The sequence below is a fragment of the Cynocephalus volans genome, chromosome 1 (assembly GCF_027409185.1).
Source record: "Cynocephalus volans isolate mCynVol1 chromosome 1, mCynVol1.pri, whole genome shotgun sequence".
NCBI lineage: Eukaryota > Metazoa > Chordata > Mammalia > Dermoptera > Cynocephalidae > Cynocephalus > Cynocephalus volans.
This window is the reverse complement of record NC_084460.1, coordinates 181835296-181850652: the sequence shown is the minus strand read 5'-3', so window position 1 is coordinate 181850652 and position 15357 is coordinate 181835296. Positions and strand designations below refer to the sequence as shown.

Sequence of the window (15357 nt, the reverse complement as noted above, 5' to 3'; positions counted from 1 at the left end):
AAGCAAACAGACTTTTAGTGTGAGTTTTTATGTTCCTCTAGCTAAGAATTGGACTGTGTTTAATGTTTGCTATAGCTGTAGGTGCCAGAGGCCTCAAATTCCTCTAGTGTCTTTGTTACTGTCTCCCTTGTCTTTTAGCTTCCCTACAAACTCCTCCTTAAATAGTTTATGCCTTGAATCTCTTTTGACTATAACCCACTGCTATGATATTGGATCCTATTAGAATCTAATGAAGTTCCTGAATAAAAAACCCATGAAAGTGCCCTCCCCACAAGACTGCAGCCTCCAGGAGTTTCTTACTTTCAGACTAGGCTATACTTAGCCTTCAGCAATTTATCAAAATAACTATTAGGTGTTACCAGTTACCATCAGTGTATGGATCCAGTAGCTTCTGCTTCTGGTAAGCAGACTTCACTATGATTCTCTATATTTGCCTGCCACTCAAGATTTTGGGGTGGCAGTTTGCCCTGTAACTTCAATTCTCTAGTGGATCCAAGAGAAGTCATGGATCTTAGTTTGCTCAGGCTTTTTCTTGTTGTAAAGATGAGCATGATGACTCCCAGACTCTTTACATTCTGGAGCTAAAACCAAAAGCAACAGGACATTTTGACATGAATTATTTGATAAGGTTGATTCTAGATGCATTTTGATATCGCTGCATCAAAAGATAAAAGCACTCTACTTTCTTATAAAGTGACATATGCCATCGACATCTCTCAGCTCACCACTAGCCTCAAACCTACCTTATACCTACTTCTTTTTTCCCCTTTCTTTGACTGCCATTTCAAAAGGAAGGGAGAGGGGCTCAGGAATGTGGAAAGGCAGTTCTGTATTACCCATTTTTTGATGAATGAAAAGTTGAAAATAACCCACCACAAAATGGCCTCAGTAAAGTGGCTATATCAAAACATCATTTACCTGGAAAAAACAGGATGCAAAAAGGCTCAAATATAGTATTTCTAATCCTACGCTTTTTAATGGAACCATTAATTGGTTGAGATATTGAATCCTTGCCTTTTCATCCACATCCCAAATTTCCAGACTTCTTGTCCCTTTACCAATCAATCGTCCAAGCCCAGCTCCTCCCCAGTACTGAAGAGTGTGGCTGTCAAGCCCTTTTGCAGTGAATAAAAAAATATTACCTGAGCCTCACCCCGGAGTAGGTATGTGGCCTTGGCCCTACCGATAAACATCAGATAAGTCCCTTGGCATGGATTTCTTTTCCTTTTTAGTAATATAATCATAAAAATTACTCAGATGTATTGAGCACTTACTATGGCCAGAAATTGTGATACTTGCCTTATACATAGTTTATCTCACTTATTTCTCACTATTACCCTTGGAAGTCAGAAGAGTATAGATCAGAGAAAATAAGTGACTTGCCTAAGGTCATACAACCAATTTATGGTGAAGGCAGCATTCAAACTGAAATCTGTGACTTAAGTTCAGTGCTTTCCCTAGTCTGCTCCTCTCAGAGGCAGAACATAAACATGTAAAAAATACCACTAGGGTTCTTGTCTCTACCTTGACAACAGCTCTTTGAAAGTCCAAATTAGGCAGCTAATCTAGCAGTTATCCTGGATACAGACCGTAGGTGCCCAAGTAGCTATAACTTCCAGAAAGCAGGGACTATAATCTATTCACTAGTGAGTCCCCAACACAGTAGTCCTAGTACAGCAACAGTGTTTGTTGGCAATACGAATGAATGAGCAAGTGAAAAATTTCATGAGCCTCTGAGTGAGTAAGTGAATGAATGAAGCTACTCTCAGTATGATGACTAATGCAACAGAAAGAAGTCTTTCCAAGCATCATACGGTCCTGGGATCTGCACTGACTATAAATTCCAGTAGGGCAGGGACCATATTGGTCTTAGTTCATCATTGTGTTACCACCTAAATTAGCACATCTGGCACATAGTAAATGTTCTTTTCGATGGGTTGACTTATCAGAGGCAACTTCTTCACAAACAAGTAGCCCTGTACTCTGGAGAATGATGGTGCTTCTCTTCCTCAGCCTATGGCCTTTTCCTGAATAAGTTCCACCTTGTCCCTCCCTACTTTCTCTTCCCAGAAATGCATATTTATTACTACAAACACCATTCTTCACCCCACACCCCCTGCCTAATTCTTCCATGACTCTGCATAATGCTCAAGTAACACACAAGTTAAGCAAATAAATACTGGGTAGGACCTATTTTAATTAGAATCTTACACTGTCACTACTGGAAGGGATTTAGAGATCATCTCCTCTCAGAGATGAGAATATAAAAGGGTAGGTGAGTAATCCAGGGTCACCCAACACACTCAACACATGGACAGTCCCAGAGCCCACTTGTGCCTATCAGTCCAGTGCTCAGGGAGGCCGACAGCACTGCCACTTCTACACTTGCCTTCATGCGTTCATGTTGGCCCCACAGAGCAAAGACTGAATATTAAACCCAGAATGCACCATATATCAGGCCTTTTTTGGTTTTGTTTTCTATCAATAATACATTTAGGAGAAGAAATCCCACAACCCAACATGAGAGCTTACCGTCCTCATCTTCTGGCCCACCACTGGCAATGAGCCCACGCACAGTCACTGTGTCACAGGAATGAAAACTGATGGGTGTCGGGTGGGCATCAGGTTTTTTAGTGCTACCCCCAACTCCAACACCTGGAAAGCTGAGTTACGGTGTGAAGTAAGAAGATGTTGAATCCACAACCCTGTGTTTAAAAATAAAATCACAGAACTTGGACTTTAATCATAAAGATCATTTTACCAAAGCATATTTTTAACAGGCTGTGAAATATTATGCAACGTTTGCATGGTTTAATTATGAGTTTAGAAAAGCCTAGCACAACTTTTTCACTACAGTAAAACATGACAGAGCATGAATCATGGCATAATGCTTTATGCTTAGTGTGGTTTTAGACATGGGGTTAAGGGTGCTGGGATGTCTACACAACAAGGCATGAATTACTGTACCGCAATTTGCACCCCAGAGGGCTTTATGACAATTATAAAACCTCTTTTGTTTGTTTTTTAAATGATTAAAACATTTGCGTGTTATATATTCACTTCATAAATGTGTGTGCATAGAACATACACATGTCTTACAGAAAATATCTGAGTTATGATTTTTTTTTTTTTTTTTCACTTAAAGCAAAATCCTTGAAGTAACATGACAGTATTGAACAGTCTGCTCTTTCTTTTTGCCTTCAGTTACTGGAAATACTGCTAGTTGGAAGATTCCATAGGATCTTCAACTACAGTTGAACATTAATTTTCTGCTGAGTTTAAATGAACCAGCTCTCATTCCTTGCCATTTTTTCAAATCCTCTAAAATTAGTAATGAAATGAAGACCTTTTTTAAAATCTGATTTCAAAGATTCCAAGTTAAAGTATTTGCTCAGGAAGTACCAGGTTTTTTAAACTTAAAAATGCAGTGATTTTGAAGAAAAGGAAAGAAAGAGATGGATCAGAACGAGGAAGGGAGAGATCAGGAGAAGAGCAGGAAGGAAGACTTGGGTCTCCTCATGTCTGATTCTAGTGTCCACTGCAGAAATTTCAGGGAGATAAACAGAAAAGACAAAAATGAAAAGTCCCTGGAGGGAGCCAAACTGAATATTTTGTAATAAGTAGGAATAACTCATTTCTTTGTCATGGCCTGAACAGAACTTACACCCAGCATTTTCCTAAAGAAGTCTGCTCTTCCTAGATTGCTCCCAGGATGGTGAAGTTCTGGCTGTGAAGGCCCTTGGGAGTTACAGTAGTTTACTGTTATATCTGTCCACAAGGAAGGTGGGATACAAAGATAAAATTAATGTTAAATCCTAAAGAAATGTAAAACTGTCTTGTAGTGGGACAGTGTCCAATTTAAATTTCCTCTCACATTTTGCCTAAAAACAGAGGGGTTTTCCCTCTTGCTTTTCATCTCCAAATAGTGTGATAATTTTGAAAACTAAGACTCTCTGAGCATTGGAGCCAAATTTTCAAAATCCATTTTCCCTAAATCTTTTGAAGTCAGACTTTTGTCTTTTCTCTATCCCAGAACACTTATAATGACAATCTATAATGTACTTGCTCAAAAATCTGCCCTTTAAAAGTTGAAAACTTGAAGTCTTGAAAAGGAGCAGGATGCCTAGGTTGATAAAGCCAGCTCTCTACTGCTGGGTTTGTGAACTAGTCACTACAGTCCATTGCCAGTTCCCCAGCAAGACTTTCTTTTCTATCATCCTTAGGAGAGAATTCACCTGCATAGAAAAGACTTACAAGCCCATAGAATATGTTTTGGCAAAGGTACAAAAAAATCCCAAAACTCTACATTCTTTTTGTTTACTAAATACAAATAGACAGGTGATCACCTGAGTTTATCATATGTCTCTGATGATGATAATTGTAATTATCGATAAAGCTCAAATAGTCTGAGTGGTCATTACTTAAAGTCATCAAGCGCTGCAGTCCCACAGTTTGAACAATAATGCTTCCGCCTTGAAAGCAAGATCCATTCCTCTCATCATTATTAGCATGATTAAAGAAAACCTTTGGAAGGAACAGATATCAGACAAAACTCTCCAAGAATCAAACATAAACTATCTTTCAGTATCTTTTGGGGGGAGAAATCAGCCAACAGAGGCATATACTTGGACTTGAGTAGGTTTATTAAACACTGGAAAACAGGCCACATACATGTATAACATATTTAAACAAAAGTTACTAATTTCTTATTAAAAGATTTTTTATTTTTTAAATCCCACCTCACTGTACATATAACTGACCTTCCTGATTCTCCATAGATACAAGGCAAATCCAGCCATCCCCACCGTGGTCCTATGATCAGTCCTACCAGTACCTGGGATCAATCGCCTCTCCTTCTGTGCACCCAGCAACGCCCATTTCACCTGGACGAGCCAGTGGCATGACAACTCTCTCTGCAGAACTTTCCAGTCGACTCTCAAGTAAGCTGCCTAAAAACACACTCTTTGCTGCTGAGCTGGAGTGGAAGGTTTGGGAGACTAGAGGACGTGCATGAAGGGTGCTGACAGAACATTATTAATTGAATAACACATGGTTTAAAGACAAGGTTGCCCATCTCTACTCTTAAGTCCCATGCCCATGCACTGATTTTTCTTGGCAGTCACAAGTAGAGATTATGGATGTGGAACAGAAGTGGCTTGGAGAAGGCCATTCCTTCAGCATTCTGGGGTTGCTCATGTTTGGCAAGAAAGGGCGGCAGCTGAAGGGCCACAAAAGGGCCGAAGTAGTTTCTAGAACTCATTATTCTAACTGAATTCTTGACTGTGGGACCAGTCCATCTGGCAATGGAATTTTCACAGGACACCTGAACAGCACTGGGGTACATGTGTAATGGGGAGCAAACATATCCCAAATGAGACATTCCCAACCAAGACCTATTCATACTGAGGTTAAAGGAACAGCATGAAAAGCTCAGGTGTCATGGTTAGCTTAATTGTTGTTAATATGAGCTCATTAAATATTAGTCATTTAACCTATGAGCCCTTTGGGCTTGGCACTCCCTTCTGCTTGTGGGCAGGGAAATCAGAGTTACAGAGAAAACTTCCTTTGGTCAAGGCAAAAGAAGAAACTTACTGTTTGGGGCTTTGAAATTGGACCTGGACCAAGGTGTGAAAATAATTCAGAGAACTTCAGCATTATGATGCTCACAAACACACTTGCATGTGTGTTGGGAGGAGGGAGGTTTCTGCTTTTCAGCTCTTGGGATCAGATTATAGCAGATTAGGAGGCAGGCAGAAGGACAAAGAAGTCATGTCTGCCATCTTAAACGTTGTGTAATGTTGTGTTTTCCAGACAATTGGGATTACTTGAGATTTCACCACATGCCTTAGCTTCTTAGAGCTTCTCAAAAGCAGAACTATTAACATTTTGGGACAAATAATTCTTTGTTGTGGGGGCTATCTGGTGTATTATAGAAAATTTGCAGCATCCCTCGCCTCTATATATATATGCCAGTAGCACCCCGCCGGTTATGACAATGAAAAATGTCTCCAGACATTGCCAAATTTCCCGAGGGGCAAAACTGAAAGCCACTGCCTTTGAGTATTCTTTAGGTGCCACAGCAGAACAGGAAAGCCAACTTAGATGCACAGTTTTCACATTATTTTCAGCTGTTAATACCAACATTTTCATGGCACCTGCTGGTCTAAGGAGTTGAGAGAGTAGCATAGGAATTATGTCATCTGTTCAGCTTGTTGTTTCCAGAAACCTATCCCTCAGGAACAGAATTTGATTCCAAAGGCACTTGTCAACTTTTACTGATTCTTCTCAGTGGCACTGCTCTGCCCACTGGCTATGTTCTACATCTCAAACAATTACTGTTTTCCTTGGAAATGTCCCTGCTGTGGGACTGTCCCTTGGAATTTATTACATAAGTCTTTTGACTTGGTCACCACCCAAGATTGGCACCTTAAAGTCCAAGAACCCTAGGGGCCAGCTCCCCAGCTGACCAGTGTTCATATGTAAGGGTGAGAAAGAAAGGAGTAATATGTGTTCTCCAAAATCCCATATCACAGTTAGACTTCTGAATAAACTGGACTTCAGTTATCCCAGCAGTAAGGAAGGATGTTTTATGGCATGGGAGTGTGAAGCAGATAAAAACCATGTCCATTTCAGCACCCAAGAATGATCCTCTGCTGTCTTGGAGGCAGGACCGGAGAATTCCAGATGAGCTTTCACCAGTGGCTCAGAACAGGATGGGAGACTGCTCATCAACTTGGGAGAACTCCCTCTGAGAAATCAAGCCTGCAGCACAGACCTGAAAAACATCATAAACCTGGGGGCAGGAGGGGGTTGGGATACATTAAAGAAAAGTGGCTGCCCGGCCGCCAGCTTTGAGAACTTGACACTGCTCTGTGACTGCCTTACCTTTTCATCCCACCCGACAGCTTTGTGCGCAGCCCCTCCCCACCCTCAGCCCCACCTGGCTTTCCTTCTGCACTGGGGACTTGGACTCTGTCTCTCTCTCTCTCTCCTTTGCAGACAGACTCCACACCTTGTCTGAAAAGAGTTGTCATCTGGAGGTTTATGTTCCTTTTTTTCTTCTTTTTTTAAAAAAATTAATGTTTAGCTGCCAGCCTGGGCGACAGGCAGCATGCATTCATCTGAGTCAAGGAAAAGATCCTTTTAAGGCAGCCATTATCTGCTCAGGTTGTTTAATCCTTTGGGGGCAGTGGGAGGGGTACCGGAGTGGGGCTGCTTTCATCCATGTCAAGGTGCAGAGCGAAGACTTGAGCTGTCATGGCAAAATTTAGCCCCATTGATGGGGGAAACATTTCCAACCAAAATACCTGAACCTCCTAATCCCCAGATTTCCTACTCTTAAAAAGCTCCCTGTGAATATCAAGGGTCCCCAGCTACACCCATACTGCTACTGAATAAGGGGTCACCAGGCCAGCCAAAGGGATAGATGAGCTATGGCCGGATAGGTGAATTTTGCATGACTGTTGGGTTTTAAGAGGGATATCAGACCAGAGAGAAAAATTAAAACAAATATTTGAATAGCTCATTTGAATGTGAGTATATCTAGGGAGACTAAGTTGTCTTATCATCAAAATATGTGTAAAAAAGATAATTTGACCAAATGGATGGTCTTTTGTAGTATGTCAATCCTACAGTATAGAAAGAACAATCACGGACAGTATTTCAGATCTTTCAGATATTCTGCCCACAAGTGAAAGAACTATTTTCCCCCGACAGCTGAGACCATAACATCATTCCAGTACTTATGCCCATGACAAATCACAGACTCACTCGGGATTCCATTAACTTGGTACCACCGCATTACCATGTACTAGTTAGAACAGACTGGCAGAGCATGTCCGGACATTGCTGTAAAACACGGTGACCTTTCATACATTTTCCAGTGGATTCACCTTTTTGTCTCAGGGCAAATGAAGCAAGAGGAAGAATGGGCAGAGTCATTTATTTGTGTCCAGAGTATTGCATCAGATGACAACAAATTGATTGTATTTGCCTAACGCTTTTCCTCCTACCTTGGCTTCTCCCTAGACTATATAAATCTAACTGGAAAAATGGAGTAAAGCTTCCTGTTAACTCTCAAACATGCCACAGCTCTTCATGTAAGCAAAAACAAGTGACACAGGGCTTGCTCACAGATGGCCCCAGCAAGCGGGCAGGGATGAACCCTGTGGAATGAGGTGGGGCCTGGCTTGAGAATGAGCTAGAGAGTGGCCAAGGAAAGGCAGCCACAGAACCACTGTCAGTTTACAACTTTTTCCCTGCCCACACGTCTGACTCGCATTGAAAAGATTAACAGGAGTGTTTGTTTGAAAGTCAGACTCCTGGTTTCCTCATTAGTGGCGGGATTTGCTGCAGACTTCGCCTGTTTCTATAAACTTTAATTACCTCTCTGATGAGGAGTATATCCCCTCATCACATTCACCCCAAATGTACAGAGAAGTTCATTTTTTAAAAATGTGTTAGAGCAATAAAAGACCATTAGAGGGAAGGAGAAAAGGAGGGGCAGCGGGGGAGGGGGGAGGGAGAGAGAACACTAGCTCTCCCTGCTGGAATAATAGGCTCGAAATATGAGGAAGTTGGTCAACTGCTGATGCCTTCCAAAAACATATTAATCCACCCTGGTAGCTTTCCTTTCAGAGCAAGGATTTGGCTCTGTCAAGTTTCTCTATCAGCCTGAACTCAAAAAGACACAGGCCACATGCCATCTGAGCTTAGGTTTATTTTTTATGTTGATAAGGTAAAGTTTTAAAACATTTAATTCTGCTCTGTTTTGTTGGTTGTCTTTGGGTTTGCTGATGTAAAGACTATAGTCCTGGCCTGGTCATTTAATGAGTAATTCAGAGGAACAGAAACTACCCCAGGACAACATCCTACATCTACAGTGGTGGTTCTCATCCAGGAGTGACTGTGACCCCCTCACCTCCACCTTCAGACTATCTGGCAGTGTCTGGAAACATCCTGGTTGTCACAATGGTGGGAGGAGGGTGCTGCTGGTATCTAGTGGGTAAAGGCCAAAGATGCTGCCAAACATACTAGAATGCAGAGGACAGCCACCCACTGCCCCAGCAAATAACTTTCTGGCCCAAAATATCCATAGTGCCACTGCTGATAAAATCTGATCTACTGCACAACCCTGTCTGGCACCCAAACCCTCTGGTAGTTCCCAACAGCAACTAGTAGGCAAGAAAAATACAGGGGGATGCAGTGTACGACACAGGACAGCCAAAGCCAGTTTGTGAAACTGTCAATGCACAATCCTGATAAAATGAATTTTACAGACAAAGCTTCGTCATTTCTGCTAAAATTTCAAGATGAGCAAAAAACAGTAGATAAATCAAGGTTCTAAATCCATTTGTGTTAATAAACCAGTGAAGCCCTATTAGAGATTACCAGGTGAAACTGAAGCTGTATTGTTTCTAAGAATGTGGAATTAATCTGAAGTAGATGTGGGGAGAGAAAAGAGTGGTAATGATACTCACTGGCATTCACTCAAAGTCACTGCTATGGCTTGCATTAGGTTGAATGATAGGAAATTACCAATTTTTCAATGTTTGAGGCCTACAAAAATGGCAATTTCCTATTACTCAACCTAAATATTATATGTAATATAATATTATTGTATGTCGATATTGTTAAAATACATATATTGTATTAATAGTAAAATTAATGCATCCATTATATTAGTAGTTCTTATGTAGTATTGTAAGTTATATATTGTTACATTAATATCACAAATTAAATTTATATTAATATTGGTATATTACTATATTGATTAAATAGAAGGTCAACAAACTTTTTTCTGTTGAGGACAAGAGAATAAATATTGTAGTCTGTGTGGGCCATATGGTCTCTGTCATGACCACTCAACTTTGCAGGGGTCGCTCAAAAGCAGCCATAACGCAATACATAAAAGAATGAGTAAGGCTGTGTTCCAATTTATGTATGGTTGCTGAAACGTGAATTTCTTATGATTTTCACATGTCAAGAAGTATTATTCTTCTCTGAATTTTTTTCAGTCATTTAAAAAAGTAAATCATTCTCAGCTCCTGGGTCATACAAAAATTGGCAGCAGCCAAAATTGGCTGGTGAGCTGCAGTTTGCCAACCCTGGGATTATATCAATATTTTATCTACATTATACATATTAAATTGCAGTATATCTATACTATGCATATTATATCTATACTATACATGTGTTATATTATACTCTACCATATCATTTCATATATTGTATGCCATATTACATTACATGTATCCTATATTACTATCTTCTGTTACAACTACACATCATCATACCATCTTCCAGGCCAGCAGCATTCTGGGTAGTCCTCTCCCATCTCCCCTGGCTGCAGCATTCTAGGAAGTCCCCCATCTTCCTGTGCTGTAGCATTCTGGGTAGACCCCATCTTCCTCTGCAGCAGCATTCTGGGTAGTCCTCTCCCATCTCCCCTGGCTGTGCATTCTGGGTAGTGCCCCATCTCCCCCAGTGGCAGCATTCTGAGTAGACCTCCACCTCCCTGCCCCACGGCATTCTGGGCAGTTCCCCCGCAGGCAGAGGAAGGGGCGTGGCCTCCTGCCCTTGAACTCCCGACTCACGCGGTATTTTCCCGCTTTCCACAGCTGCGCCTGACCTGACGGCCTTCGGCGACCCACGCCAGTTCCCCGCACTGCCGTCCATCTCAGACCCTCGCATGCACTACCCCGGCGCCTTCACCTACTCCCCGACGCCCGTCACGTCAGGCATCGGCATCGGCATGTCGGCCATGAGTTCGGCCACGCGCTACCACACGTACCTGCCGCCGCCCTACCCCGGCTCGTCGCAGGCGCAGGGCAGCCCCTTCCAGGCCAGCTCGCCCTCCTACCACCTGTACTACGGCGCCTCAGCCGGCTCCTACCAGTTCTCTATGGTGGGCGGCGAGCGCTCGCCGCCGCGCATCCTGCCGCCCTGCACCAACGCTTCCACTGGCTCGGCGCTGCTCAACCCCAGCCTCCCGAACCAGAGCGACGTGGTGGAGACCGAGGGCAGCCACAGCAACTCCCCCACCAACATGGCGCCCGCCGCGCGCCTGGAGGAGGCCGTGTGGCGGCCCTACTGAGGGCGGGCGGGCGGCGGCCCGGAGGCGCGTCCTCCTGTCACCGGGCTGAGCCGTGTGACACCATCCCTTGGAGCCTTGTGTTTCCAGAGAAAGCCGCTGGGCCGGCCAGCGCGTCTGGGGGCGAGCGCGTCTGTCTTCTGTGGTCTCCCCTGCGCCGGGCCTGCGCCTCCTGCGCTTCGGAAGCCTGTGCATTCGCCGTCGCCATCGGCCCTCTGCAGATCTTTCAAACCTGACACAACTTGAGGGTGTCCGCCAACCCACCACCATGTGGACACGTCGTAAGGCAAACAGGAAGATTCCCAGAGGGAAACTGTGAATGCTTCTGATTTAGCAATGCTGTGAATAAAAGAAAGATTTTATACCCTTGACTAAACTTTTTAACCAAGTTGTTTATTCCAAAGAGTGTGGAATTTGGGGGGGGGGGGATGGAACTCATCCTGTTTGGCATCTAATTTTTATTTTTAATTTTCCGCACCTTATAAATTGCAAAATGCATATTTGCATTTGGGTGGTTTTTATTTTTATATATATATGAAAAAATTTGAGCTTGCTTCTTTCTTGCTTTGACAATTGAAAGAAATATGATTCCCTTTTCTGTTTTATTTAACTTTTCTTTTGGACTTTTGTGTAGTTGTTTTTTAAGAGACAGCTACAGCTTTGGGTCATTTTTAACTACTGTATTCCCACAAGGAATCCCTAGATATTTATGTATCTTGATGTTCAGACATTTACTTATGTGTTGATACTTTTTTAATTATTTAAGTGTACTTATATTAAGAAGAAAAATATCAAGTACTACATTTTTTTGTTTTTGATAGTAGCCAAAGTTAAATGTATCACATTGAAGAAGGCTGAAAAAAAAGATGGGTAATGTGATCACTTGGTTATCTAGAAATATTGTTTACATTAAACTCCCTTTCATGTTAATCAAACAGGTTGGTAGCTAATGCAGCAATGTTTTTAATAGGATTTTTAGACACCGAGGGTCACTCCAAGGATCAGAAGTATGGAATTTTCTGCCAGGCTCAACAAAAGGTCTCATATCTTACACCCTCCCTTTAAAAGAAAAGGTCAAATCTGGTCCCACAGAGTTCAGGCAGGGGTCAATGATTACACCTCTGGAGAGGATTTAATTTCTGCCCAGGTGTTTGCTCACTCCATGGCCTTCTGAGAATTTCCGACATGCTTTGTAGCAGAACACATCCAAAGTAAGCAGTGTGGAGGAGCGGTATTTACAGAGAAATCAAATGAGTGAATTTAGGCGTTCCATACCTGCTCAATTCTGGGGTAACAGGAAAATAATCCTTTTTGACACAGTACCATTCATTGATGCAGAACTCAACTTGTGGCTGTACCCCAAGGGTGGAAATAGAATGATGTAGACCCACTGCTGATCTAGAAGGTGCTCCTTTGAGGGTGGAAGGTCTCCAGGTGAATTTTCAGAATGTTGTCCCAGAAGGAGGCCTGAAAGAGCCCATTTCCCGCTGCATGCTTCAGTGGGAGAACGTCATCCCACCTGTGAAGGACCGCCATACTGTGCTGCTCACTCACAAACATCTTTGTGTTGCTTTCAGCAGGCTGAGATCCTACTCTGTGGGGAGTGTGCACTTTACCTGTGCACCAACATGACAGAAAGATTCATGTCACTGCTACTCATGGCTACAATTCAAAGGCATCCAATGTCACTGTAAATTTTATGGCACTATTTTTATTGGAGGATTTGGTCAGAATGCAGTTGTTGTACAACTCATAAATACTATCTGCTGATATTGACATATGTGTGCTCAAAATGATCTGGTTGTTATTTAATGTACCTCTTAAATTAGTTGAAATGATTTCAGGTCAACTCTGAAGAGTATTTGAAAGCAGGACTTAGAACAGTGTTTGATTTTTATTTTATAATTGTAAGCATTCAAATTAGACAGATCTTTGGCTGCAGGCAGCGAAACAGCTGGACTTATTTAAAAACAACTTGTTTTTTGAGTTTTCTTATATATATATATTGATTATTTGTTTTACACAGATGCAGTAGCACTTTGGTAAGCGTTAAAGAGTAAAGCAGTTTGTGTTGTCAGGTTGTTCTTATCTAGAAAAGAGCTATAGCAGATCTTGGAGAAACTCAGATTATATTCATTTTTATTTTAGACATACTCCCTCTACAACTCAGTTTTATATGTTGTGTTACTCCATACTACATCTTTGCAGCTAAATTATCATCAAATGTTTGAAAATTTAAAAATTTAATTTCTGAAAAAGACCATTAGCCCATTTCCCCCAAATTGAACTTAAATGTTCTTTTCAGCACATGTTGCCATATCTGACCTGTTAAAATGCTGACAAAAAATGAAGGAAAAAAATTTATATTTTTCAGTTCAGTTCTGGTATCTGAAGATATTTCAACTCAAAACCAGCCTAATGCCGTACGTAATCTCTCACATCAAACCTTCACTCTCAAAGCCATGTATGGAGAGGGCTTGTCACTCTGTTTAGACTCACTGGTTTGGCCATTCAGAGCTTCACAGACTCCTACCAGCATATACAGTATTTAATCGTCTCAGAAAAAATAAATAAAACCGTAGTTGTTTGGGAGATAAGTCTCATACAACACTTTTTCTTTTTCCTTGAAAAATTGCATTCATTGCTTTCAGATAAATTAAGGTATCTCTTTATTCATTGTCTTTAGGTAAATTAAGGTATCGGCAAGACCTTTAAGACAATCATGTAATAACTGGGTTTATCTAGGAGCATTGGTCCAGCAGAAGATTGAATAAGCCATTTCTACTGCTTATTCATGCCCTTATTTATGATTTCAACATGGACACATATTTCAGTTCTTTCTGTTTTTCTCACTATCTAAGAATATATTTCTCTTCTTCTCTGTCCCCCAATATCTTCCTCTTTCTCTCTCCTTTCTCTTCCATTCTCCCACTTTCTGTGAGGAGCTAGCACACACCCCATCCCAACACCAAATGTCCAGAATACAAGGTGGTCCAGTGCTTCTCCCTTTACATAAAGGAACCTGGTGAGTCAGCCTTTCTCCTGCTTGTGGGTTTCTTCCAGCAGAATAGAGACTTTGCCAACCATTTTGGATCTGCATGCTGTCCAAATGCAGCAGCAGAAACCTTCATGGGCAAATTACAATCAGTGAGTAAATACCCTTTCTGCTGCCGAGGGTTTCTGTGCAGATAAACAGAAATGCTCTGATTAGAAAGGAAATGAATGGTTTTACTCAAATGTCCTGCAATTTAGGATTGCAGATTTCTGCCTTGAAATACCTGTTTTCTTGGGACATTCCGTCCTGGTGATTTTTGCTTTTGGTGGTTTGTGTTTTGGGGGGGATGACATGTTTGGGGTCTTTTATACACGAAAAACTGGTTTGACAATCTCATAAAACGTTTTTTACATCTGAACAAAATGCCTTTTTGTTTACCCTAGAGTATGCATTTGTTTTCGGTTCTTTGTTTGTTGGGAATTTTTTCCCTCCTTTTAGCCAGGTCAGTATTGATGAGACTGATCATTTGGCTTTTTTTTTTTTTTCCTTCCGGAAGAGTTGCATCAACAAAGTTAATTGTATTTATGTATGTAAATAGATTTTAAGCTTCATTATAAAATATTGTTAATGCTTGTAATAATTTTTTTCAATTTTTTTGTGTGTGTTTCTAAGGACTTTTTCTTATGTTTGTTAAATACTGTAGAAAAAAATGCTTCTTTCTACTTTATTTTAGACTTAAAAACGATCTACTTATTCACTTTTGTAAGCAGCTAATAGCATGGTTCCAATTTTTTTTTTAAAGTTCACTTTTTGTTCTAGGGAAAATGAATGTGCAAAAAACCAAAAAGAACTGTTGGCTATTTGTGTTATTCTGGATGTATAAAAATCAATGGAAAAAATAAACTTCCAAGTTGAAATGATACTATAACACATCTATTGAAAAAAAAAATGAGAAATGTAGTCCTACTTAAATGTAGTCCCACCTAGTGTCTACTTGTGTGGCAATTATTGGATCTGGTCACAAAGCATCTTGAGAATTCATGTGTGGGATTCCTTCTTCCTGGTACTGACATATTGAACACTTCCTGAAGGAGAACTGTCAAGCTCAAGTTTTAAACCAGATAAGATACAAGAGAATCCCCCAGATCCCCCTCTCCCGGTGTTTGTAGATAGCACAGGAGAGCAGGCACTCCATGGCACACAGTCCACTGTACGTGGTAGGGTGGGCCGCTTCCCCCTCCTGGGAGCAGGCATCATGCCCGGCCTGCAC

At 41.4% G+C, this 15357-nt stretch overlaps 1 protein-coding gene across 2 annotated transcripts in view; it reads left to right on the top strand.

Moving 5' to 3' along the window:
• The window catches only part of RUNX1 (RUNX family transcription factor 1), a 91256-nt gene extending 76241 nt beyond the window's left edge, over positions 1-15015 (top strand). For both annotated transcript variants that reach the window (XM_063079106.1, XM_063079101.1), the window contains 2 exons: positions 4779-4940; positions 10620-15015. In XM_063079106.1, coding sequence (XP_062935176.1) covers positions 4779-4940; positions 10620-11095 — 638 coding nt within the window. In that variant the 3' untranslated portion in view covers positions 11096-15015. The remainder of the gene's footprint in view (positions 1-4778; positions 4941-10619) is intronic.
• The last annotated feature ends 342 nt before the right edge of the window (positions 15016-15357 follow it).